Source organism: Periplaneta americana, chromosome 15 (genome assembly GCF_040183065.1).
Source record: "Periplaneta americana isolate PAMFEO1 chromosome 15, P.americana_PAMFEO1_priV1, whole genome shotgun sequence".
Classification (NCBI taxonomy): domain Eukaryota; kingdom Metazoa; phylum Arthropoda; class Insecta; order Blattodea; family Blattidae; genus Periplaneta; species Periplaneta americana.
In genome coordinates, this window is record NC_091131.1 from 119,720,198 (window position 1) to 119,747,449 (window position 27,252).

A 27,252-nucleotide genomic window follows, 5' to 3' on the forward strand; every position below is an offset into this window, starting at 1 on the left:
TTTTTCAGATTTTCTATCGCAATTTCGACTTCAGAAAGTGTGGGTTCCGGTATGAATGGCTCAGCAGTTTGTATTTGAATTTCGTCCTGATCATTTCTATTTGGCCTATGTATATTTAGTAGTTGCCCGAAATAGTTTTTCCATCTGTTCAGGATTGAATGAGAGTCATAGCCCAAACATACATATGTAAAATAGGGCTAACCCCCATTGGAGATACAATAATAATTATTATTATTCATATCGTTATAAAACGATAACAGAATACGAATGTTGACTTGAATTTTATTCATATCTCTAAAGAACGATAACAAAATATAAATAACGTGATATCCATAAAGAACGATAACTGGATATAAATGATAATTTGAATATCATTTACATCTCTAAAGAACGATTAAAAAATAAAATGAAAACTTCAAGAAGGCCGGAACCCACAACCTTTGAATCATTAAACAAGCACTCTACCGCTGGTCTACGAGGCGCAGACATGGAACACTTTCATAGTTCCGGAACTGCTTGTACAAGCACATGCATCGTGTAACATTGCCGCGACCCGAAGTGGACTTTGAAAATATTCGCTGTTCACGAGTGCGGCCACTTTTTTTTTTTTTGACAACTGTACATACATACGAGAGAACATTCCTGTGAATGAAAATGATGTGCTCAACGAACTAGCTAAGAAACTCATACGGTTGAAATACAGTGTGTCCGGCTTAAAAGTACCTATAATGAAAGAAATATGGCCGTCAGTCATTTCGTCGTTTTTTATTCTTTTATTGCAGCACACAAGTACTTTTCATTTTGTCGCATGGCAACACTGCAGTGAAAATATAAATCTGTGCTCACCTATTCTTGATACCCCATGCTCCTCAAGTAGTCTACGGGTTATTTCGTTTGAAGTTTATTGTTCTTAATGATTCAAGTTGAATAGCATGACGTGAAGGGAAGCAGTACCTGTATGTATGCTATTGCTCGACTGAGTTTCGATGCCTGTTGCCTACATACAGGGTTTCAATGGAATTGCTTTCCCGAAAACGTCATCACCGCACGCCAGTTCCTTACGTGTTTGACAATTCAGTTTTTTTTTTTTTTTTTTTTTCACTGTCCTTCCCTATTTCTCGTAATTTTAGTCTCATATATTTAGTCTATGTTTTTATTTTAATACATCTATGACCATGAATCTAGGTGTATATGTCTAACAAAATTCATGCTGCAAATCATTATGGTAAAATTCTGCCATGTCTGTAGTTCGTATAGTTCGAAATTGTGGTTCTTCAGCCCATAATTTAGGGGGGAAGGTTGATGTTTCAATATAGTTTTCCAGAATATAATTTTTTTTTACTTGGTTATTTAACCAACTACTAGGTTATTTAGCGTCGATGGGTTTGGTGATAGTGAGATGGAATTTGGCGAGATGAGACCATAGATTACCTGGCATTCACCTTACAGTTGGGTAAAACCTCTGGAAGAACCCAACAAGGTAATCAGCCCAAGCGGGAATAGAACCCACACCCAAGAGAAACTCCGGATCGGCAGACAAGCGCCTCAGACAACTGAACTACGCCAGTGACCTTCCAGAATATGAGAAAATTCAAAACATTCACTAACAGGAGGAACCTCTGATATTAGTTCTGAAAAACCATCTGATGCCTCTGATGCTGGTAAATAAGGAAAGACCAAAAAATAAAAGTTTTTAATCACTTTCGAATTTCAGATGTTTTGTTTCGGAGTTCCTGGTTTGATATACTGTTTCCTTAAATTTTCCTAACACTGTCTTTAGTGAAATTTACACACTGTAAAAATATCATCTAACGTCGATCAAAGTTACTGGATTACTGATTGGGGCTAGAGGGGCCATCACAAAAAGATTTGCGCATTGTTGCAAGCAGTTTGGTCTAGGACAAACTCTTGTCACTGAAGTATCTATGTCTGCAGTGAAGGGATCTATAAAAATCCTAAGAAATCATCTCTACACGTAAATAGATTGATCTCTTTGCTATAGTGGTCTGCTCACTTAAGTTGGGTCTTGCAACTAGTGCTAAATAGACGACTGTGATCACCCGATAGCAAATAGATACTAGGAAATTTTACGTTTCTTCTGGAATTAATGATGTTTTGTTTAGTCGTTTTCAATTATTTATAATTGTGTTATTTCTTTTTCTTTTCCTTCTCCATTGTTTCCTTTCTTTCCATTATAATTATTTACCTACCATTTACTAAAAAAAAAAAAACAACAATTTTGTGGTAAGCTTTGTCTTCTAGGCAGCCTTCACTTGGAGGAAGCTGAGTAAAATTTATTCAAAATAAAAATATCACTGGGAAAATCAATTTTGGCAGCATTGTCTGATGCCATTTCATAATCTAACAAAAGCTTTGAATGACTAACTGCTTTTCAGTATTTGGAGACATATTTTTTTCTGAAAGCATCACATGTTATATGTTTTCATATTAACATTTGGTAAAAAAAAAATTATCACAGGAATATTGAAAGCATTAACACACGACAAAATAATGATGCATTCATTATTCATGAGAAAAGTTAGATTTGTTTTACAAGTTATTAAGAAAATTTTACTGTTACTGTCCACATAAGAACTGTTCTCCAATGTATGTAACTGCATTTTCTTCAAGAGCATGTTATAAGGCTTCTTTGATGGAAGAAGAAACAGAAGGAAGCATTTTAAAAAGCTTCCTGTAAATTGCCTGTCTTAAAAGATAAACTTCAGAAACAAAATCTCAAAATTATACTCGTATTTGGATTATAGCCAAGGTAACAAAAATGGTTTCTTCTCTCGAGTTTATTGAGACAAATTTTACTTTGTATTGGTTCTATCCCACAAAACATAATAATTTTTGTCTTACCTGTTGACAATTCCATGTTAGATAAGAGGAAACTGCCATGATTTCTGCGCAATTGACCATCTTTTCGTTTTGAAGAATACTGATAACTTGTATTTTCAAGTTCTGTGCAATATCATAATACTGTGTACATGCAACTTTCTTAAAAGAAGAAAAATGGAGAAAGCGACAATAGATGACTTTCATTTGAATTTGTTTTTAATATTGCAATGAAACAATGTTTACGAAATATAAAAATATAATGCAAACATTTTGTGAAGAAAGCACAATTTGTTGGAATGATGATGATGATGATGATGATGATGATGATGATGATGATGATGATGATGATGATGATGATGATGATAACAACAACAACAACTATGGTTGTTACTTTTATGAAATTATGAAAAATACCGGGTGATCCTATGACTGTTACAAACTCATACAAGAACCTATGTCCGGAAACTTTCCATTTGTTTGTTACAATTCTTGATATGTATACTCAAGGTAGCCACATAGCATTGAACTCAAGACAACTTTTCTGAAATTTGGTTACAACTCCCTCCATCTGCAAACGTTGGTATGGGTTAGTTGGGATTGTGAATGATATTTTGACTGATAACACCTTGCAGCTTGTCTTCCATTTTCCAGTTGTCCTTCCAAAAGTGAAATGCATATCAGAAAATTCTCTTAATCAGCTACATATAAACTGAAGTGAAGTTTCAATGCACTGGCAATGAGTGCCGATGCCAAATGACTATTTTAATGTATGCTGTAAACAAGGTTCTGTTCCTACTAGCATGAATTTTGTAATGTTTACAAAAATCACCAGGCCACATCACAGCATACACTGAAGTAAACAAAATTATTTATTTTACCATGACCTTCCAATGTTACTTATAATGGTTAGCACACATATCATGTTCAGTAATTACGAAACGAAATGTTTCTAGACATGGGTTAGACCTATTATATGAAAATTGTTTATAATGATCTCTTCTATTATCCCTAAAAGTTTGTAACAAAGTCACAGAATTACATATATACTCATATCATTTCATGTTTAACTTTTTAATATTAATAACATTTCTTCTGGTTTCAGTATGCTGCACTCTTCTTACTTCGCCTCCAGACACTCAAGAAACCAACAAAATGGAGTACAATGTAGAAAATAGCAAGAGCTGTAAGATCTTTGAATAGGTTCTCAGTCTCAAATCCATATTCATCCAATATTTCCTGACCGTTTTCTAAACATGGTAAACTGGTATCATTCGAGCATCCTGTAAAGAAACAAAAGAATATGTAGAAGCCCAGTGGCTACTTGTAGCATGAAAAATAACACTTTTTTTTAATGTACCATCAATAACCAATATTTTGAAGGACGTATATGAGATGCTCAGGTCATTTTGGGCATTTTACGTCTGCACTGCAATAATTTAATGGAACAGCAAAAATTCCAGGAAAAGTTCTGCAAAAAAAATTAATTCAATTACAAAATGATATTATAATCACTTTTTGTGAGAGTCTAAAATTCCAAACACCCTAACTGCCACATTTTTCTATTTTGAGTTTTTTATCGTTAGTATTCACTAGCTTGAAATATAATCTTGCAAACGATTAAATGTAATATTCTATTTATTTCGTTGTTAGAGAACATAAAATACCTATATCAGTTTCAAAAAGTTCAAGACGTCTTTTTCTATAAAAAAAAATACCGTACAATATTATTACTGGGATGAAAACTAATTTCACAATGAATTAAATGAAAGTCGCGAATGCCATTCATCACAGACTCACCCATACCGAATTAGCTGCAGTAAGTACTAGATGACTCAAAGAAAAAGCTGTAGAGGCCAAAATAAGGCTATTTTTCCCCGTAATTTGACAGTCCTTTTTTTGCCTTCATATCGTGGTTTAGTATAAATTGAAGATCCCCTGTACAAGAGAAAAAAATGATGGGCCTACTATGTGAAGATTTTTGTAGATAGCACATACGGCATATTGTGTTTACGCTTTAAATTGTTTACGCGTGAAAACAGAGACAGAAAACCCCGTTATGTCCCTGAAGTAGATCGAGTAGCATCAGTAAGCTGTCACTTGGACCTTGCAAACAATGCGCAGAGGCGGTATCTTTAAATTTGCCACTTGAACTCGCCCATTTCGAAGGGGTGTTGGAGGAGTCTAAATAGGAAAGTGTGAAATTCTCTGTTCCTACAGCGCGTAAAAATTTCATTCGAGTGATAGTATCATGGCTATTACTGCTAAGCACTGCTGTTGCACAATGGATTCCGCGAAACACAAGTGAAATGTTCTTACACTCAAATCAGCCAGCACTACTTCATCATCTTCATATTTGCGACATTGGCTATACTGCTCTTCACATCACATGACCGCCATTTAAAACTGTCATACGGTTATGAAAACTTTTAGTATTTTTTTACGCTATTATGTTTTAATGTATTACAATAATTATGAACTGATGAATGTACATTACCGTATTCAGTACTAAAAATAAACATTGTACGTATTTCAAAACTTTATTTTTAAATATCTATATGAAAATTACTAAATTTCAACATGGAAAAAAAAAAAAATGTTTGTGCAGTCTTTACATAACCTATAAACGTATTTTCCAATTATCTGGCAAAATCAGTTATCCAGCACTAGCTTTGTCCCACAGTTGCCGGATACGAGGAATTCTACTGTATGATCATTTCACAGGAAGGATCTCTCGAACTACTAACAGTCACTTCAGACTATATTAACAGAAGGTATTAGGACTAATATTATATTCAACTAGCCATACCCATACGCTCCGCTGCACCCGTTAGAAATAAATATAAAGTAATTACATAATTAAAATAGGACATTTGATCCAGGGAACATTAGTGTTTGATAGAAGGATAAATCGTTTAATATGTTACTTAATTTAAATTGCATCCAAATTATTAAAATGCGATCATTTTGGTCCAGAGACACTCATTTGGTGCAATGACAATTCCTTTAACCTGTTTCTTAATTTTTATTACATGCAACCATAGTTTAATGAAGATTGACATCATTTAGATTTAATGTGTATATTTTATTTTACTTGTTATAGGTTTCCATTGAATTATGGTAATAACTTAATTTTAACCCTTGTTTTCTACGTATTCAGTAAATGGCGCTTGGCCCACTATTGTTCTGAACCCTTCAAATAACTTAAATTATATTATATAATATTACATATTATATTATATTATATTATATTATATTATATTATATTATATTATATTATATTATATATTATATTATATTATATTATATCAGAAGTTACTGTAATAACATTATAGCATTATGTCCATCTAGAGAAACTACACTTTCCAATGGTGAAATAATAATTAATTATACAAATCGGTTAATTTAGCTTCCGATATTACTTCATACAAACACAGAAACATTCTCTGTAGGCTATCTTTCATAGCTTTCGATTGTTGCTGTCCAAGGCCCCTTATAGACGAAGTCATTTGTTTTTTAATTCATTACACGGCCTTAGATGGCAGTTATTTTGATTTTAAAACTCATTTATCTCGTTAAATATCAGTCCTATCAAAATTTTTCAAGGAATAAAACTTATCGCAAATTATTGTTTAAGAAACTTTTGTTATGTAACATTTTTCACAAAAATCAATAATAAGCGAGATATTTCGATTTATTTAATTCAGGCCCCCTTATAACCCCCCTTTTAAATAATGTATTTTGAATGGCATATAGCCTAAAATCTAAGTTACAACTAACTTAATTTATATTCCAATTTTCATCGAAATCCGTTCAGCCATTATCGCGTGTAAAGGTAACAAACATACAGACAGACAGACAGACAGACAGACATACAAAAAAAATTTCAAAAAAGCGATTTTCGGTATCAGGGTGGTTAATTATATATGTTAGGACCAATTATTTCTGGAAAATCGAAAATTACCAGAAAAATTTCGGCTACAGATTTATTATTAGTATAGATTTACTTTCAAACTTCTTTACACTTATCGCAACTTGCAATGCTATATTAAAATCAACTTAGTCAAAAATGTGCGCGGTTTTATATTAATATAATTTCTCTCTCCCTTTTTTTTCTCTCTCTCTCTCCAGGTACCACAGTTTCTATAGCATCACCTCCTGCAATAATACAGGAAGTATTGGCGGTCTAGTTCACAAAATATTTAGACCAAATTTTATTAAACAAATTTGGGCTCTTTCCGACTAAATTAACACATTATAGAATAAATACTATCACTTCGGTCACATACAGACAACATCAAAGAAAGTAAAAATGAAACAAATTCTAAGAAAAAAAATCCGTTTAAATTGTCATTAATCATCCCTACTCTATAAGCAGCTCATAAATGTCACTACTTCTGACAGCATAGACCACTTAATTTGTCAGAGACTATTCAGAGTGCACCACACGCAGTGGATGCACATTACACCCATAATGAATGATAATTATAATGAAAAATTGTTGGTATTGCAGGGGAACTGGAGTATCTGGAGAAAACCAGTGTTGCTTGGACCAAATGCTCAACTCAAGTTATAAATTCAGGTGAGAGTGGGAGTTGAACCCAGGCTCCCTAGCTTATACGCCCTGTGTTCTAGCACTGAGCCACTGTGGAGGTCACATTTTATATGTATGTCCGTGAAAAACAGATTTTACATTATCTCAAAATTCATGAAAAAATAACAAAATAAAAACATAATTTGTCGTAAAAGAACTAAAAACATGTTTCTTCATTACACTGTTATAATATATTTTACATTTAATAAAATTCATTTGAAAACAAAGCATAAATTATTCGGCTATGCACACAGTTGAATATTTCTTACTTATTTGTCCAACTTCCTGCCAATGAAGAACAGCCAGTGCCTCGTTAGAGTAGTAGAACTGCGAGAGATATTTCAGCCAGATTATTGAAGCTGGAAGAGCCCTATGAAAATAGAAAATGATTACAATATAACTCTTGAAAATGTCTCATTTATCACAAATCCAGCCAGATTATTGAAGCTGGAAGAGTCCTATGAAAATAGAAAATGATTACATGTCTCATTTACCCCAAGTCCAGCCAGATTATTGAAGTTGGAAGAGCCTTATGAAAAGAGAAAATGATTACAATACAACTCTTGAAAAGTCTCATTTGTCACAAGTCCAACCAGATTATTGAAGCTGGAAGAGCCCTATGAAAATAGAAAATGATTACAATACAACTCTTGAAAATGTCTCATTTATCACAAGTCCAGCCAGATTATTGAAGCTGGAAGAGCCCTATGCAAACTGTTTACAATACAACTCTTGAAAAGTCTCATTTGTCACAAGTCCAGCCAGATTATTGAAGCTGGAAGAGCCCTATGAAAATAGAAAATGATTACAATACAACTCTTGAAAATGTCTCATTTATCACAAGTCCAGCAAGATTATTGAAGCTGGAAGAGCCCTATGCAAATTGATTACAATACAACTCTTGAAAATGTCTCATTTATCACAAGTCCAGCCAGATTATTGAAGATGGAAGAACCCTACGAAATTACACTGAAGTGCAAAAAAAAGTGGAACACTACGAAAAAATGCGACATTCATTTAAGAAAGACTATTGTAAGAAGACTTTTCCACTTCATGAGCCTAGTTTGGTAAACTGAAAACTTATACAATATTTTTAGGGCTATTAGCACTAATTTGGACCCATTAGGACGAATAAATAAGAACAAAAAACAAATTTACACTTTTTCTGTTTTAACACTGTATTGGATTGCACAAAAGGAACCAGCATTATTAAACGAACAATCATTTCAAATGTCTTTTTATCACGTTTTAACACATTTTTCACTTCACTACAGCAAGTGAACCATGAACATGCATACCACTGCTTACATATTGCAGAAATCTCTTAGAGCAAAAGCGATGCAGGTGAATTCCCAGTACCCATCCCTACTATATTGCATAAATTACCTGATATTGTAAAATATTCCAGCCATGATTAGTGAAATTAAATCGATTGGAACTGAAACAATAGACGCCATATCAGGTGATTCAAACAATGCTGACAACATGCAACCTGTATAAAAAAAAATAAAGGAGTTAGTAACAAATAAGTACAAAAACCAATATATCAATCTTCTAACAAAATAAATTTTATTTCGCAATTTAAATTAGCTTTCCATTTGACGACTCCAGAGTAATAACAGCACACCTTGTGGTGGACGAAGTATGTCAGGGCAAATTTTCTCCAACTATTCCCATTTTGTGCCATCATATCACCAGTTTTGCATTACAGTTGTTATATTGTTTACAAGTTTTGCGAGCTTGCCTTGTTTCCATTCTCTCCATATACAATGAAGTGAGATCTTTCTAACCTCTGGTAGCATGGTAATTTTAAGAGATCCATTTCTGACTTAAGATAATCGTAAAGATGAAATATATTACCTACTATGTTAGGATGATAAGTGGGGAGATGATTAACATTTGATACAAACGAGAACTGGCTAGTAAATTGTTTACAGAGTTCTCTCATTCAGGGATAAAGTACTTTGATGTATTATAAATGTAGAACTTTTTCTTCCTAAAGGAGTAATGCTACGAATATTTTGCCCTTAAAAATCAATCCATCTCTACTGGGTTTGAACCTATAATAATCGAATCTAATGGCAAGCATGGTAACTTTTTCATCACTGAGAACAACTGTATTTCATCATATGTGTGAGTGCATATGAAAAGGGACCAGTTCCCAGCCCACAGTTTTCGAGAAATTGCTAGGTAATTAAGAAAAAGAGGTGAAATTTTGCTATTTCCGTTTTTGATGGTTTTATGTTCTTTTATGTGTAAACTAACCACAGTATATAAGTTTCAAAGTCATAGGTAAGTTGGAACACTGGAAATTTTTATAATTTAGTTGAAGGTGAAAAGGGATCGGTTCCCGCTGCGTAATGATTTCCTAGTTACTAGAACACAATCTACACTGTGTCTGGCTTAAATATATAACATTTCATTATTTTATTACTTGAAGAGTATTGTTGTTTGCTTCTACGGGTAGGGTAACTCAAAATGTTTCTTGTGTTTGCATGGTGGGAGTGTACGTCGCATGTTCGCATGCACAAACTACGTCATTCACGGACATTTCCAACAGAATCATAGGCCCATTCTTTTTCGCGGAGTCTACTGTTAATGCAGTTGCAGTTGCCACACCTTCCTCCTAAGGTGATCTTTCAACAGGTTGGGCCGCCATGCCATTATGCGGATATTGTGAGAAATTTCTTGGATAATGAGTTCGTTCAACGCTGGATTGGGAGAGGTAGTCCTTCGATTGCTTGGCCCCCTAGAAGCCCAAACATTACGCCACTCGATTTTTTCTGTGGGGGTTTGTCAAGAATCAAGTTTACCAGACACCAGATCTACCAGATCTGCACTATCGCATTGTTGCAGCTGTTGCAAATGTTACGCCTGCAATGTTGCAAACACATGGAAAGAGGTGGAATACAGATTGGACGTCTGGTGCGCATATCGAGGTGTATTAGGTATGTAAAAAACATTTTGAATTACCCTATCCGTAGAAGCAAGCCAAGTGTAAATATCAACAATACTTTACAAGTAATAAAATAATGAAATGTTATACATTTAAGCTAGACACATATAAGTTATTTCATGATCAACAGACTGACTCAACATCGTATCTCTTTCTTGTGTGTAGGTTTATTTTAATCCCTAGTGGAAAAGGGGAGGGAAAAATGTCAAAATTCACTGCATATCTTTTGAACCAACAGACATGAGCCTTGAAATTTAACAAAGACTCCTTTATAGAATTCGTTTAGACTTTTGAGGGTTTTTCAAATTTCATCCCCTGAGAGAGTGAAGAGAACAGGAAATGGAGGGGAAGGGTTGAAAGTGTTAAATAAAAAATTTAACTTTTCGACATAAAGCTTTAAAATTCAAAATAAATGTTACTTTCCATAACTACAATTTAGATTAAACATTTTGAATATTTTTTTTAAATATGATTCCCAAAGGTAGAGCCTAATAGAGAGAGGCAGAAGTGAGAAATATCATGTCAACCGATCTCAATAAAATTTTATATTTGTGGGGTTTTCAGGTCATAGAATACGAATATGGCATTATTTTGTGCGAATTTATTCCCTAAGAGGGTGAAAGGGGGCAGAAATGAGTGAAAAATTAAATTTGATGTGTGATGAGTTTTCGAGATGCAAAATACTAATGTGACAATTTGTGCGAATTCAATAAGGCAGATTCACTACTGTGAATTATATCTGAATACTGAAACATCAGGTAATGCAGACAAACATAAGCACGTGAACACATGCACTTAACTGAAACATTTCCCGTTCTTCTACAACACAGATGTATCGATATTTGCCTGCACAATCAGTATGTATAACAGTATTTCAGTTGTAACATCGGGAGACAAAAACCAATCCAGACAGGATGGGCTGAGATGCATTGTCCCATATAGAGGGGGATGTTTGCTGATATATTTATTATACAAGAAAGGGAAGCAGAGAAGAACCCATATTTCATTATTATTGCCATGATTTTAGTTTTCAACCAGCCACTAAAACAGGCGGATCATTAATGTACACAGCTGTAACACATTACAAATAACTTTAGTATTAGGCTACAGTATTTTCAACAAAAATTAAATCACGTGTAACAAATTAGGATGTAAAAGTGTAAGTCTAATAGTCCCATGTGCTAAGTTTACAGTGCAGTTGTATTATTTCCAGTGCTGGCACTGTGCTACTGCATACTGACAATTGTGTTTAACTAGATAAAAACATATTAATGAGATATCTGATGTGGCGATTAATGTGTGACAAGAATCTGTGCTGTAAAATATCTTTGTTGCCAACTGAACATACAAAATTTCAACCAGTTATATTTTGGATGTTTCAAAAGGGCATTCCGAAAGGACTCTTGCATTACCATAAATGATGTTTTGAAAGTAGCACAAAGGAGTTGTCTGTCTACTGAATCTATAATTCCAATCACTGTAGGAACAGGAAAGGTATCTATTCCGATCTTTGACTGGCAATTAAAATTTGAGACAATAAAATTTAAGAACATTCCAAATACCAGTATAACTCAAATTTACCATTTCGAAATAAGGAAAGAAGCTTCTGGACAAGTGCTTACTACAACTTCTCTGCATTCAGAAATTGTGCAGTTCAATATTCTTCATGGTGATGTGCCTGCAAGTTTTACAGACATGCCAGAAATCATAAGACCAAGCGGTCTTACCCATGAGAGACAGATCTATTTCTATGACAAGATACGTCGCTTTGTGCCTGAACATAAGAAGGATATACTGTACCCAAGACCTCCATTTGTACATTCAGAAGAAGACGACAGATCAGCAAACTCCACCTCCTTCTACATCTGCTGAATGTTCAACTTCTAATAGTAAAATACGGAAGTCTCCTATTCTGAGAAAACTATCTCCTAAATAAAAAGAAAACGTCCTACATCTGGTTATTGAAGAAGATTGGCCACAGAGATCAAACAGTGAAGGGTGTGGTCTTTTGTCCAATACACAGAGATGAACAGCAGTGGTCAAATGCATGTGTGATTCGAACAGATCAGTGTAAATGTGTTGTTAAATGTGTGCATTTATATAAAATAAACAGAGATAAATTGAGACTGAAAATCTGGACGTTCGTGTGGATAAACAATGTCAGAAAAAAAACACTAAACTACATTTTCACTTATTTTGGAAATTAAGGTCTAAATAAAACATGTCAATGAAAAGAAAATAGCACAATCAGCATAAGTGATGTGCGTGACCAGAGTTATGAATGTTTAAATATAATAAATTTAGAAACATCTATAGTGAAAAATAGGGGTTTCTTTAATAAGATTATGGCTTCAGTTTTACAGGTCTTATTTTTCTTTCCATGCACATGTTAAACTAATATCGTAGAATTAAAAAATAACAATAACTCAATACCCGACAACTGGTCCTTTCCATATGCACACACACATATTATCATCGAACCATGAAGTGTCCTTTCATGCTATACATACCGGTATATCTTTTGAGAGATACTAGGAGCATAACATTCTAGTATGAATTTCTTTGTCTTTCACGTTACAATCAGAGAACAATTTTATTGTTAGACTTACCATAAGCTGTAGCAGAGTTGGCAACAAGCACAACAGGCACAGCCATTGTAAGGTACATAATTATGTCTCGTCTAACAAAGTCTACCAGGACAAAAATAATACCCAGAAAAATTAATGGTTCAATAACTGTTCTTGGAATCTGAAAGTAATATAAAACCAAATTACTTAAAAAAGAAATACACAATGTTCAATAATTATACTAAAAACCAATCTAACAATAACACTCCCACAATTCAAAGTGCACTATAATTATTGACAAGTAAAAATATCATGTGTGAAATGTGTGTGTTAGAGCATATTATTCCATTTTTTAACATTACAGCAATTCTCTGTGTGATGCACGGAACATTTGGAAGCATATTTATGGTTTTAGTATAAACACAATTATCAGCAGATAACTCTGAAGGGAATAGCACTCAATACATATGTACATTATTAAAAATCAAGTTAAAGACATTCATAAAAATTTATTTTGAAAACCAAAAATTGATTTAGAAAGGAAAGAACTTAATGGAGAAAAGAATTAAGTTTACAGACATAATTGGCTCTACTGAACTTCGAGAAAGTTTTTGATATGGTACAAAGAACTTCATGTTTCAAATTATTTCAAGAAAAAAGTAATCCTAGATAAGTAAAAAAAAAAAGTACTTACCAAAGTTACCATTTTTGAAAAATAATATGCAGATGCTGAATATAATCCAGATTCTATGAGGAAAACGGGAATCTCCCGAGGGAATGTGTTGAACACGACATATGCACTGGTGAAAAATACTTCACTAATTATCAGGTACAGTAGACCTCGGATATTTTGAATCCAACTTTGTGTTCCGACTTCTGTGTTCATGAAACATAGTGTTAGCATAACTGAAACAACCTGAAACAACGTAAGTACATGAAGTCTGTGAGAAAATACTTCAATCTCTCACATCAATTTATTATCAATGAGCATCTTGCTTTTTCAGATGTGACCCAGTTATAATTTATTAATGATTACAATAATTTGGATACCATATATTGTATATGTACCACTGTATTATTTATGTATTTATACTATGGTACCGGTACTGTATTTTGTATTATTATTACTGTATTGTTTTCTGTTAACTTTTATTATGTATTTGTATTATTTGTATCGTTAATAAACTTATAAATATACCTGACAATTAAAATAAAGAAGATTAATCCCACAGATAAGACGACAAAGAAACAATAGCATTTCCTTGGGTTCATATTACTATAGTTTAAGCAGAAGTATACTGTAGGCCTACACCATCATACTTGAAAAAATCAGATGAAAATAACCCATCCCCCTAAATAGCATATTATGAAACTAGATTATAATGTTATACTTTATTCTATGAATCAATGTTTAGGAAACAAATTCAATAACTGTGTAACATTACAAACGTGTTTCATATGCTATTTTTTGAGCGACAGCATTATAAAACAATCAATACAGAAAGAACATATCAAATTTGTAATGATAGGCAGTTTGATATCATAGTCTATGAAGAATGTGTTGCTATGATAACAGTGATGCATTAAATATTATTGCACGGAAAATCGTCTCATAACATTAACTTTAAGGTACAAGTTATGCCATCATAACAGAAGTCATGGTGCTTCAGTTAGTGTGGCAATATTTTATGGCATTGGTATGTGGCATATATACACGATTTTCACTAATGATAAAGACTATATATAATGCCGGAATATAAAATCGTTAATTTTATGGCACAAGTCATGCCACCATAATAGAAGTCATTACGTTTTAGTTGGCACATATGGTAATATTTTACGGAACTGGTACAATATTGTGGCATATTGTATATGACTTTGACTAACAATAAAGACTGCTTAACTGATGTACAAAAGAAGGTTTTAATATACATATCAAACAATGAAGCAATATGAAACGCGTTAGACCACTAAAAGTGACTTAGAGACTGATTCTTCTTAGATTTCTTCTAGAACTCAAAGCACTGATAAACTAGATATCAGTGACCACATTATTACCATCTGCCATTGTGGAAAAAGTGACAATGCAAAAGCAAAACAAAGAGCACTGTTTAAAAATTTATTCTGTAAGTTCCTAGAGGAACAATTGAAAGATAGATTAGTGAAAAAAAAAAATTAATAAATTACTGTATATATATTATTGTGAACGGACACGAAATAGATCATGTAAAAAGAAACTGTTCGTGCTGAAAAGAAATAAAGTATTATGTATAATATGGTATCAATTTACAAGTCATATCTTGTCTGCAAATTATGCACAAAATAAATATAAACAGCCCAGCATCTTTTATGCATCTGTGAGCTTAGCTGGCAAATATTACAATTAATTTGGAATACTACAACAGAAGTAGAATAGTTTATCAGCCTTCCAATTATGAATCTGTATCATGTTGTAGTAGATACAGGAATACCAGAAAGACTTTACTGAAATAAACACAAGACTAGAGAGTAAAGTGTACACAGGGTTGAGTGGAAGATGAACCTTTGTTTGAAAAATGAATATTAATACAGAGATATTGTAACATAAATCAGAGCAATACCGAAATGAAACATACCAAAAATACAGCAACTTGAACAGAATGTCCAGATTTATTCCGTCTGGAATCCACAATAGAACGCCATGTAAGCCAGTATGCTTGTGTGTGCCAATGAATTTTACGCCTGAAAGAGAAATAGGCCAAGTTCTCAGAATGATTAAAAGTTAAGAAATATTACTACTTGTGATTTGAGTTACAGATGCAAATAATCATGTTTTGGAAAGATTGTGATGTTAAAAAGATTCAAAACTGAAACAAAGTGAAATGTTTCTTGGGCTTTTATGTAGTAAACACTTTTAGGGATATAATGTAACTAAACTATCCTGTAATATTTTATTTGCTAATGATTTCAGAGTTACAGTGCAAATAAACAGTAACAAACAATACGAAAACTGTTTCTCTAGCTATGTGAGTCACCTTGACTGATGGTACTGTTGGATCGGTATGATGAACAACAGTTGAGATCAGTGGCGCATCCATGGGAAGAGGGGGGGGGGCTAAGGGAACTCAAGCCCCCCCCCCTCCCCAGAACCAGATTTTTATTGTGTATTCCCAGTAAAATGGAAAGAATTTATCATTCCCGAGCTAAGTTCCTATACTTTCACTTATGCAGGAAATTTTAGTGATGCCTTAGTGATATTTATAATTTAGCAGTGTTTGAATGTTGGCAGCCCTATATATTCTGACTTAAAGTACTTGCAATCAGTGGTGGCTGATTGACTGAGGCAAGTGAGACCGGGCCTCAGTCACTTGGCTTAACTGAAATCAAATTTTGTGTTTTTATATAATGTATTAGTTATTTGAATGAAACATATATCGCTGTAGAAGTATTTGAAAACTTTGTGATGCATATAGGCCTGTTTTGGAGTAAAATTTGTTCCTGAGGCCAGGATCGCTCATGCCGGGTCTGGCATTTCCTGTCTTTTCGCGGGCTTTGAGTTTGCGCTTAAAACGTTGTTGCTGAGGCACATTTCGTCTGGCCTGGTCAGGTTTCACTTCTCCCATCCATGAGCCGGCCTCAAGGGTAGAGTGGGGTGGGAATAGCAGTGGTGACTGTCTTTCTACATAGGCCATAAATAACAAACTTCTAGCTCTTAGGCAGGCAGAGACCCACTCTATTCTCTCCCCTTGTGTCTTTGTTTATGACTTAAGTGAGGGTGTTGTACTATTGTACTTCGTAGTACAGTAGTGAATCTGGGCCAATGTTGTTATGTATTTCGGGAAAATATAAACAGAAACAAATGAGAGAAATAATGCTAGTGCATTTAATTCATTGTTAGAGTGTCCTTTTTCGAGAAGAAATAATACTGAAAGAAAGGAAGTTTTAAATAAAGAGAGAGACTACTGAGAACCTACGACATCGCTGACAATTTTTCTGACAGATAATCTTAAAACGCGAGTTTCTATTGCATCCTGGTATAGGCAACATACATTTTTAAGTGGTAATGTGGTGCAAAATAAACTTCTCTTGGCCTTGTTTGTTGCTGTCAAAGGAAAAAAAAATAAAAGGAAAAGAAAGAAAGGGGAATTTCAACACATAATATGGGTTGCTTCATCACACTGAAACAATCACTGAAACTCACAGCATAACAGCTTATTTGGTGAGTGAAATTATTATTTTTCATTAATAGTAATAATAATAGACTAATAATAATAATAATAATAATAATAATAATAATAATAACAATAATAATACAGTAATAATATTATTAATAATACCGGTATAATAACAATAATAAATAATATCATAAACAAATATTTCCTATCAGAGGCACTTAAACTAGTTGCATCTGGCCTCACCGAGGATTTTGATCACCGGCCGCTACTGCTTGCAATGCTCCTGCTGGTAGTGCAACATGAGGCAAATACTTAGGCCACTCATGGCAGCTGCCCCATCATATCCTTGACCTCTTAGATAGGCCTATTGTGTGTTGATATTGCATTCTGTTAGCCCATTCAATTGCACTACACTTTTACCTTTTACATTCTCTAGAGGCATAAACTGTAAAAAAAAATGTCTCACACTGTACACTTTCAAGCCATCATCTTTTACACAGTGCACACAAAGAAAAAATTGTTTAACAGAAAACACATCACTAGTCTCACATGAAATAACTGAGAAACATCTTGCACCATTCACATCTCAAACTATTTTTATTTTAATTACAGAATCACATGAACTTCGATGATGTATACAAGGTACGAAAACAAAGTTTTCTTGTGTTCCAAACATACGAGAATTTCATGCAAACGACAATTTTCGTTAAGTTATAGAAGCTTATTATATATACAACTTTTACTACTTTTAAATATAATAATAATAATAATAATAATAATAATAATAATAATAATAATAATAATAATAATAATAATAATAATAATAATATGTAATAATAATAATAATAATAATAATAATAATAATAATAATAACAATTTATTATTCCCAAAATTAGCGTCGAATGTTGTTATGTTTACTAGCCAAGAGGTTCTATGATTTGGTTTTGGATATTCCAACTTAATTGTTCTCGCCAAGCTCAGACAATCTCACTCACACCACTCTGCTGACTCGTGCCTTACGCAAAACATAATAAATCTTACGGTGGATGCCTGTTAGTTATGCAGTGTTATCACATTATGACTCTGAACTAGCCCAGCCACTGGGCTGAGGCAAGAAAGACGTATTTTAACAGAGAAGTTAGTAGTTATCTCTTGCGGCAAGATAAGCTGACCTCTCTACTCGGGCTGAGGCTGTCTATGTTTGGCAACGCTGTTATAAAGTAATTCAGTTATCGGAAGCGACCAACATCGAGAGCATGTTGATGTGACTTCTTTGACTTCTTTCCTCTGAGCTGAGGTCGTCTAAGTTTGGCAAGTACAATACATAAGTAGCATTTCTACCACAACTCGGATAGAAAATGTTTCTTAACACACTATTTCCCGCCTTTACGTGAGGTCTTAGAATAGCTATAAAATTTCCTTCATTCTCTACTGGGAGTTTAGTCATATCAAACTCACCATGGTCTCTATGACCATGTAATGGCAGACCCTGTCGTCCACACAGTATGACTATTTCGATTATGGCTTCAGTTATTTCCTATTTTCCAAAGCCTGAGTTCTCTTTCCATCATCAATGCTTAAAACAATAGATAATTTCTTTCCAGACATTATATCCATAAAATTATCTGCTTTCAATGTGGCAATGATTTGATACTGTGACTATGAGAGTGCAAGGAGGCTTGATTGTACTTGAAATATATGTGACTTTCTACATGACTCAATCTTTTAAAGTTTGACATAACTCTGAAAATGAGATTTAGGTACTGTACTTTAGAACAAGTAGCAGGCGAGCAGACCTACTAAAATTTTCAGTAGGCTCATATTTTGTAAGTTAGTGTACTTTATTTTTTTATTCATTTTTAATTGGTTATTTTACGACGCTTTATCAACTACTGTGGTTATCTAGCGTCTGAATGAGATGAATGTGATGCCAGTGAAATGAGTCCAGGTCCAGTGCCGAAAGTTACCCAGCATTTGCTCTTAATGGGTTGACAGAAAACCCTGGAGAAAACCTCAACCAGGTAACTTGTCCCAACCAGAATTTGAATCTGGGCCCACTCGTTTCACGGTCAGGCATGCTGACCATTACTCCACAGCAGTGGGCGTGTTCTTTATTCTATATTATATTTGTGTTTGTAAATGTAAGGCCCTTTCTTTGAAAATATTTGTATCAAATGAAATTAATATTCTGAAGGTAATTAACATTACAAAATACAATATATTACGGTATCTGAAGCCCGCCCCCAAAACCAAATCCTGATTGCGCCCCTGATTGATATGCAAAGAAATTGCTGGTACATATCATCGGGAAAGGGATAGGAATAGCTTAGCTACCACATTTTCTCTATACAATGAGCATCACAAGACATTATGTACTTTATAACTAATGAGTGACAAAAGCGGAAACATACAGTATATGAATTTTGACTGTTGGAAAACAATGTGATTGGCACAAGAAAACTTAAGGCTTGTCAGCCTTCTTTGCACTAAACTCAAAGCTTGCCGTCTGTTGTCGATGATAGCAATCCAGTAACACTCCTGTATATTTCAGCCATCTGCTAAGGAACTATCCACACTATATGTGGTGGAGAATTAGGTAATTGGTCGGCCAGATCATAACACTTGAATCCCCATGTTCTGCGTGTGAGATTGCCACAAGTTGCAAGTGTACACTAAAACTATTCCAAATAGAGCAAGATTGCAATGGAAAATTGAATGTGACTATGAAACTATTCGAAATGACTTGAACAGATTCTGTGGCATTGCAAAATCAATTAACCATTAAGCACATCTCTTTCTATTTCAGTGACATCACTACAAGCCTCTGTTAATAGAATTCCATTATTTATTATTGTTAAACAGATAGAAGAAATTACTTTGTTTGTATTTCTTTTGTTTCATTGCACCGTAACTCTAAAATTAAGTATTTAAAAAAAAAAAGTAGTTTTGGTGCTGCTGCTGGTGTTGTTGTTTTGTTGTGTTATTCTATAATGAGCTGATGACACTGAGACTCTTTATTTACATCATCTTCCTTCTTGCTTACCAACAGTTTTTTATTTACATTACCTTTCGTCTTTCTTCCAAGAAAGTCCTGCTATTGTGTTGGTATTTAATTCAGTACATTTCTGTAGATTCTATTAAGTACTATTTCTTGGTCTTCGTAGATTATGCACTTGTTTGCAGATAGAGAATTATTTCTCAACACTAACATTGCTCGCTTCTGTAACACTACAAAAGCTACGTATGTCCCCTGGGTGGTGATAAACGAGCAATATTATCAGCATGTTTCCAAAAGCCAACAAAACCAAACAGCACTTTTCAGTGCTCTTTTGGAATACAAGTGGAAAGTCGCAAAACAAAAAAAATATTCCCAAAAAAGTAACATAGAATATTTTAGTTTTATCTAGTTAGTACAATTTTTAATATTATTACAATCATCATCAGCAGCAGCAATATCAGCATCATTTGTGATCGCCAGCAGAAGCACAACTGATATAGTGAGATAAAATGTAGTCATGTGTGACATGGTGATCCGTTATTATGATGTCGGCATAAGAAAAATGGTATGTATATTTAACATATAACATTAATACGTTCAAATTATATTGTTATATTTAAAATATTATTGTTTTTGAAAATTTGCAATTTAAAAAACACCCATTTGCCCTCAGCAGACCATTAAATCGTGTTTATTGTACTTATGAAATAACCTGCATCTGATGATATAGTTGTATCCAAGAAAATGGAAATGAACTCCAAAAAGCAGTTACATACATCTAATGATGGTGAAAGATACAACACAACATTGACAGTTCAGGCAAAATTTCTAATATAGTAGAACTAAGATCGTGATAAAAGGAAGTATTTTAAATTGAATTTCCCAAAACTCAAGCAAATTAAATTTTTACTGTAAATTTTCTAGTCTGATTTATATAGGAAACAAGACATGTATGTAGTACATTATTGTAATATAGAGTCATCCATTTGTTCAGCACTGCTCATGGAAGCAGAATGAAGGTGACATTGCACACCACTCACACTCCACCCATTGGATGATCAGGAAAACAGAAGAGAGAGGCACACACATTCTTATGTATCAAGGACATATGAGATAAATCGTAGCTTTAGCAGATGACAGAACAGGACTCAATATTAATAGAATATTTTTGCAATTCATAATTGTGAATGGTCTGATTAATGTAACATATAGCTAATCGGCAATATATGCAATGGAGGAGTAAGGAACTGACCACCCTATCTCATTATCTCCTGGCCTAGTTGCCTTATAAGTAGTGCCTTGATAGTATCACTTGTGAGGTTCAGACCTGTCTTCGGACAGTTGACTAAACAACAACAATTTTGAACATGCCTAAAATGCTTGTCATTACAAATATTCTGAAAATGTCCACCATTCACTGTGAGACAGATGATGTAGCGTTTTAACATATTTTGATTCAATGGAATATATCAGTCTCCTAACTGTCCATTGTGCAACTCAAATCAAGAAATGGATTCAGAACATCTCAAAATCTGTGCGTCAGTGGCTAACCATGACAATATCTTTGAAAAATATTGGAGTGCAAGAGGGCAAATGACTTTATTGTCAAATGCCTGGCATTAGAAAACGACATATTTTGATTCACATGTTGCAACTCTGCTTCTGAAATGTTGACCATTTCTTCTCCTATTTTGTTTTGCAGGTCATCTAATGTTCACGGATTTAATTTATAGACTTTCTTTTAAACTACCCCACAAATAAAAAAATGAGATAGATTTTTGTGGTGATTATTTAATCAAGCATCGATATCATGAATCTTTTCTTCTGTTGAAATGTGACTTCTTCGATTTATTTCTTTGTCCAATACTGATCCCATAGTTTTGTATTTGTTTACTATTTTACGAATTGTACTCCTATTGGGTATCTTAACCACAGGAAAACGTTCCTGATATTCTCTACGATACTGAGCAGCTAATTCGTTTTTTATAAAGTTACAACAAATGAAAATTCTTTGTTCTGCATTAAATCCCTGAACTATGACTCCAATAGCACATAATTTATGCGCAGAGAAATGAAATCTGAACACTAAATACGATAGCACTGCAAAAAATAATCAGAATCATGCCATTCATGTGATTTTGCCAATCTTATGTTTCAGTATGTGCAGCTACCTGATGCCAAACAAATGGATGGCTGTATATTTATACAAACATCGCATATACTTACATAGTCACATATTTCTGAAAATCATTTGATATCTGTGAAAAGAAAAAATATATATTAAGAATTAATTATATTTTCAATTGATCTAGTTCAAATGCATTACACAACTGATATTCAAATGAAAATAGCATATAAACAGAGAAAAATCAAAACATTATTTTCAACTAAAATGTAATTTATAGAACTCTCCAAAGGCTATCAGAATCTTAACATTTGCAGAAAAAGACGCACCATTAACCGAACGGCTACAACTTCACGTCAGCTTTCCATGCTGGTAACCCAGGTTCGAATCCTTGCAGATCCAACTGGAATTTGTGGTGGACAAAGACAGTGTTTGGTGGTAGGTTTTTGCGGGGTACTCCCGCTTCCCCTATTGGCTGGCATTCCGCCACTGCTCCATTAACTATCATCATCGTACAATGTTATGCAATTCGCCTCATAAACTGCATCAAGAACAAAGTCTTCATAGTGGCTGAAAGAACAAGCTCCGGTGTGTTGCCCACTAGATTGGAATGCTTGGATACAATGCCAAGTCAAGTGTCCATCGTTAATTTAAAAAAAAAAATTAGAAAAATAAAAAATTTCATGCACACAACAGAAGAAACCATGTGCGAATATTACACAAAAATAATTCAGTATATTACTTTGTGATGCAATTGGCACAGTTGGAAATCTCAGTCTGAGATGAAACAGGATGGAATAAGACACATGACTAAAATCATTATAATATAATTATAATTATATTATGGTAACAAATATTTTTATCCATGACTGATATCTAAACTGGTCTTTATTTCATCGTTCTTACCAACCGAAACAATGGCTTTATTCACAGCAATGAATTAAAAGTTTTTAATTCACTGCTGTGAATTAAAAACTTTTTTGGCCGATCGTGTTTTTTAACAACCTTATCGAAATTGTTGGTAGGCCTTGTAAGTTAAACTTTATAACACACATGCGGTAACTAAATAACAAATGAATAATACCTATCGACAAATCCGAATAATAACAAATGAATGACATCTATTGATAAATAACAAACAGTGATCACACATAAAAATGTTAGTGTCCAAAAACAAATTATTTATTTAAATTAAAACTATTAATAATAATTTATTTTTTTATTAAGATCAGCCAAAAAATAGCATGCAATACATGTGTTAAGAGCTTAACAGAATCGAGGAAAAGTTTGAGAAGACGAGACAAAAAAGACGAATTTCCGAGATATATAATGCATTTACCACGCTTGTATCACAATATACTATTCCATGACAACCAACACATTAGCAATCATAAAATCAGTATATTCATTCATTTAAAACTTCTTCACAAACAACACATTACAAAGAAAAGAAGTACAATTTAAAATTAAATTTTAGATACCAGTACTCTCTGATAAATCTTTTCATTTTGATGTCTTATGTTTTACTGAGCATTGGTTAAACCAAGATGATTTAGACCTCTGTAAGTTTAACAATTTTAGTCTTTTATCAAAATTCTGTAGGAAAAACAAAAAAATATGGAGGCTCCTGTATATTTGTAAAAACAAGTATAGAAGCAATACCATTTACATTATTTGATAATCTTAATATTGAAGAACATTTTGAAACCAGTATCGTAGAATTTCCCCAGTTGAAAATAATTATAATCTGTATATACAGGATTCCCAGCAATAATATCCAGATCCTTATAGGTAAATTAGATATAATAATTCATACTTTGCGAAATAAAAACAAAAATATTATAATTTTGGACGACATAAATGTAGGCCTTTTTAAATAATAATAATAATAATAATAATAATAATAATAATAATAATAATAATATTACTTCGAAATTACAACTAGTATTAGAGGCAATAGTAAATGTCCCAACAAGAATAAGAAGCAGCAGCCAGTAAGCAGTTGAAAAAATAATACTAAATAAGGATTTGTGGAACTACAGTTTTAATGTAATAACAACAGGGTTCTCTGACCATGATACTCAGATCTTGCAGTTACATCTAAAAGATGAAAATAAAAATAACTACTGGTACCAGTACTATAATAGTTCTGCTGTATACAAGAAAATAAGATTCTTTAAGGAAGAATATATTCAGTATCTAAATCATCTACATGAGAAAGAATCTTGGAACTCCATATTAAAAGAGGGGAATGTCTCAAAAACGCTTAAAGATTATTATCATCATTACAAGAAAATTTATAATAAAGTAATAAGTCAAGCCAAAAAACTGCACAATGATAAATTTATAAATTCAGCTGGAAACAAGTCAAAAGCTATGTGGAAAGTTATTAAAGATGAAATGGGTTAATAATAATGATATAAAAATATCAAATTAAAATGCGATGGTGGAGAAACATGTGACTCCAATAAATCAGCAAACATATTTAATGATTATTATACAGGTATTGCAGAAACTATCCTAGGTTACAGTACACAGATTAAAAATAATATAACAAAACACAAGGATAGCAATTGTAATAGCACATTCCTAAATTCTATTAATGAAACAGAAATTATGGAAATTATTAAATAATTTGAGAATAAAAGATCAGCAGGCATCGATGGAATTCCAGATTTTATCATCAAAAATTTTTTTCTAAATATAGTTACTCCTATAAATTTCATAGTAAATCTTTCGCTGTCAACAGGTCACTTCCCAGATAGTTTAAAGATAGCAAAAGTGAAACCCTTATATAAAAAGGACCACAGACGAAAGTTCAAAATTATAGACCAATCTCCTTACTATCTGTTTTTTCTAAGATAATTGAAAAGATTATGCACAAGAGGCTTGTATCATTTTTAACCCAACATAATATATATCTGTGGAAAACCAACACGGATTTTGTAAGGGTAAATCAACTAATACGGCAACTATAAACTTTTTAAAAAGAGTATATGAATCTAACAACAAGAAACAAATAGGAATAGGAATATTTTTAGACCTCTCAAAAGCATTTGCTGACTATTTTGTTAGAAAGATTAAAAACTAATGGAATTAGAGGCTTGGCACACAGTTGGCTTACATCTTGCCCGGAAAACTGTGAACAAAGGACAGAGATTACTTGTAAAGAAAATAGTGAAATAATAAATTCCTATCACAGAAGAAAGCTCAACAGTGCTCAATTCTTGGACCAATTCTATTTTATATATATATATTTTAGGGTCATACATTAGTCATGGAGAACCAACTTTCTTTGCAAATGATACCAGTATCTTTTTATCAGGAAAAGATGTCAATACCATACGTTTTCTTATATAAAGGACAATAAATCAACCAGTGGAATGGTTTGAGAGAAACAGACTGATAATAATCATTAAGTCGAAAACCAAAGCCATTTCTTTTCATCATTCACAAAACAATAACTCTGAGTGGCCTGTCATAGAGTAACAAAATGAAACAATTCAGTATTCTAATAACACAAAATTTCTTGGTATATGGCTAGATGAACATTTAAAATGGTCTGCACACAGTGAGGGAAGTGGGGAAAAAACCAGAGGCAGTATGCTACCCCAAGATTTTCCCCTGGCATACCTCGATTTAACAAAAGGCATATACCCCCCCTTACAACATACACATACAAGACATATGCAATAAATTGTTCCGTGCAGTCAGTAACGCGAATCTTTGAAGCTTAAGCAAAACATTAAGTTTCTTAATAAAATAATTTCCAGTTGCTTCAGTTATTTACTAGATTATTTTGCAATGTCCATTGAGACTTATCATTTAAAATGATGTTAAAGCTTCAAAATGTCTTATTTAATTATTACTAAAAAGTGCAACAGAAACAAAAATGATCTTACAAAAGTATGCTTATTCATGTAGAAACTCCCTGACTGCTTTTAATCCTGGGGGAGCAAGTACTTTCATGGTAAACACCTTGTTTAGCAATAGCATTTTCAATAATTTGTTTATCCTCTTCGTGAATCATAACACACTGACCATGACGCATTTTAACATCGCTGTCACCAAAAGCCTTAACAGATGTGAATACCATTCATCTGATCTTTTGTAGGTTAGCCAGTCATGTTCTTGAAATTTCGCTTGTGATTGAGTAACATTCAGAAATGTCAGCAAATAACCAAAATATATTTCACTGCCACTTTGCTGGCTTGAAGAAATGTTTGACAAACTGCGCATAGTCAAACTATTTTCTTGCAAGTTGGATTCACTGGGCCTAGTCCGATCATCACTAACGCAAACACTTTCATGTCACTGAAGTTTCTTTTTACTCCTCTTAAAACAAATTTATCCCTTATTATATTACAAACACCATTACACCAGTAATAAAGTTATACCGTAACGAAGTATGAGAATTACTAGATTTAAACGAATATGTTAACTGTTACTTAATGATGCTGTGTACTGAAGTAGTGAAGCTCTAAATTCAAACCCGAACCAAACATTGCCAATAGAGCTTTACGGAAAATCACTAACATCTGTGCAAAATGAATTTACTTCCTATAGTGTTAACGATTAAAACTTTATTTCCATTTTGAATCTTGCATACACCACTTTTAACACTTGAATATAATTAATTGATGAACTAGTGGACTTACTCGTGTTAAATATGAAATATCTGTCCAGCTTACAGCTGTTTCAGTGCTTCACGCACCATCATCAGAGCCTACTAGATCACGGCGTCATCTCGAACTTCTCTGCCTGTTAGGAGGAGAGAAGTTCGAGATGACGGCGCGATCTAGTAGGCTCTGATGATGGTGTGTGAAGCACTGAAACAGCTGTAAGCCGGACAGATATTTCATATTTAACACGAGTAAGTCCACTAGTACATCAATTAACTTTATTTCTATCACTAACGAGTATTTAAAATAGTATGTAACTCTATTTAAATAATAGATAAGTAACGATATTTGTCACTGACAAATATTTTAAAAGAATAAGATCTGATGACACAATCATT

General features: G+C 33.2%; 1 protein-coding gene across 8 annotated transcripts in view; it reads right to left on the reverse strand.

Moving 5' to 3' along the window:
• Positions 1-3,039: 3,039 nt before the first annotated feature.
• The window catches only part of LOC138715298 (protein scarlet-like), a 56,537-nt gene continuing 32,324 nt past the window's right edge, over positions 3,040-27,252 (reverse strand). For 5 of the 8 annotated variants that reach the window (XM_069848064.1, XM_069848067.1, XM_069848069.1 and 2 more), the window contains exons 9-15: positions 22,334-22,365; positions 15,571-15,676; positions 13,650-13,871; positions 12,998-13,136; positions 8,819-8,924; positions 7,702-7,802; positions 3,040-4,121 (exon numbers count right to left, since the gene is read on the reverse strand). In XM_069848064.1, coding sequence (XP_069704165.1) covers positions 3,940-4,121; positions 7,702-7,802; positions 8,819-8,924; positions 12,998-13,136; positions 13,650-13,871; positions 15,571-15,676; positions 22,334-22,365 — 888 coding nt within the window. In that variant the 3' untranslated portion in view covers positions 3,040-3,939. Of the gene's footprint in view, positions 4,122-7,701; positions 7,803-7,827; positions 8,219-8,818; positions 8,925-12,997; positions 13,137-13,649; positions 13,872-15,570; positions 15,677-22,333; positions 22,366-27,252 lie in introns of those variants that run through there. The other 3 variants (XM_069848063.1, XR_011336216.1, XM_069848065.1) reach the window with 3 other exon arrangements.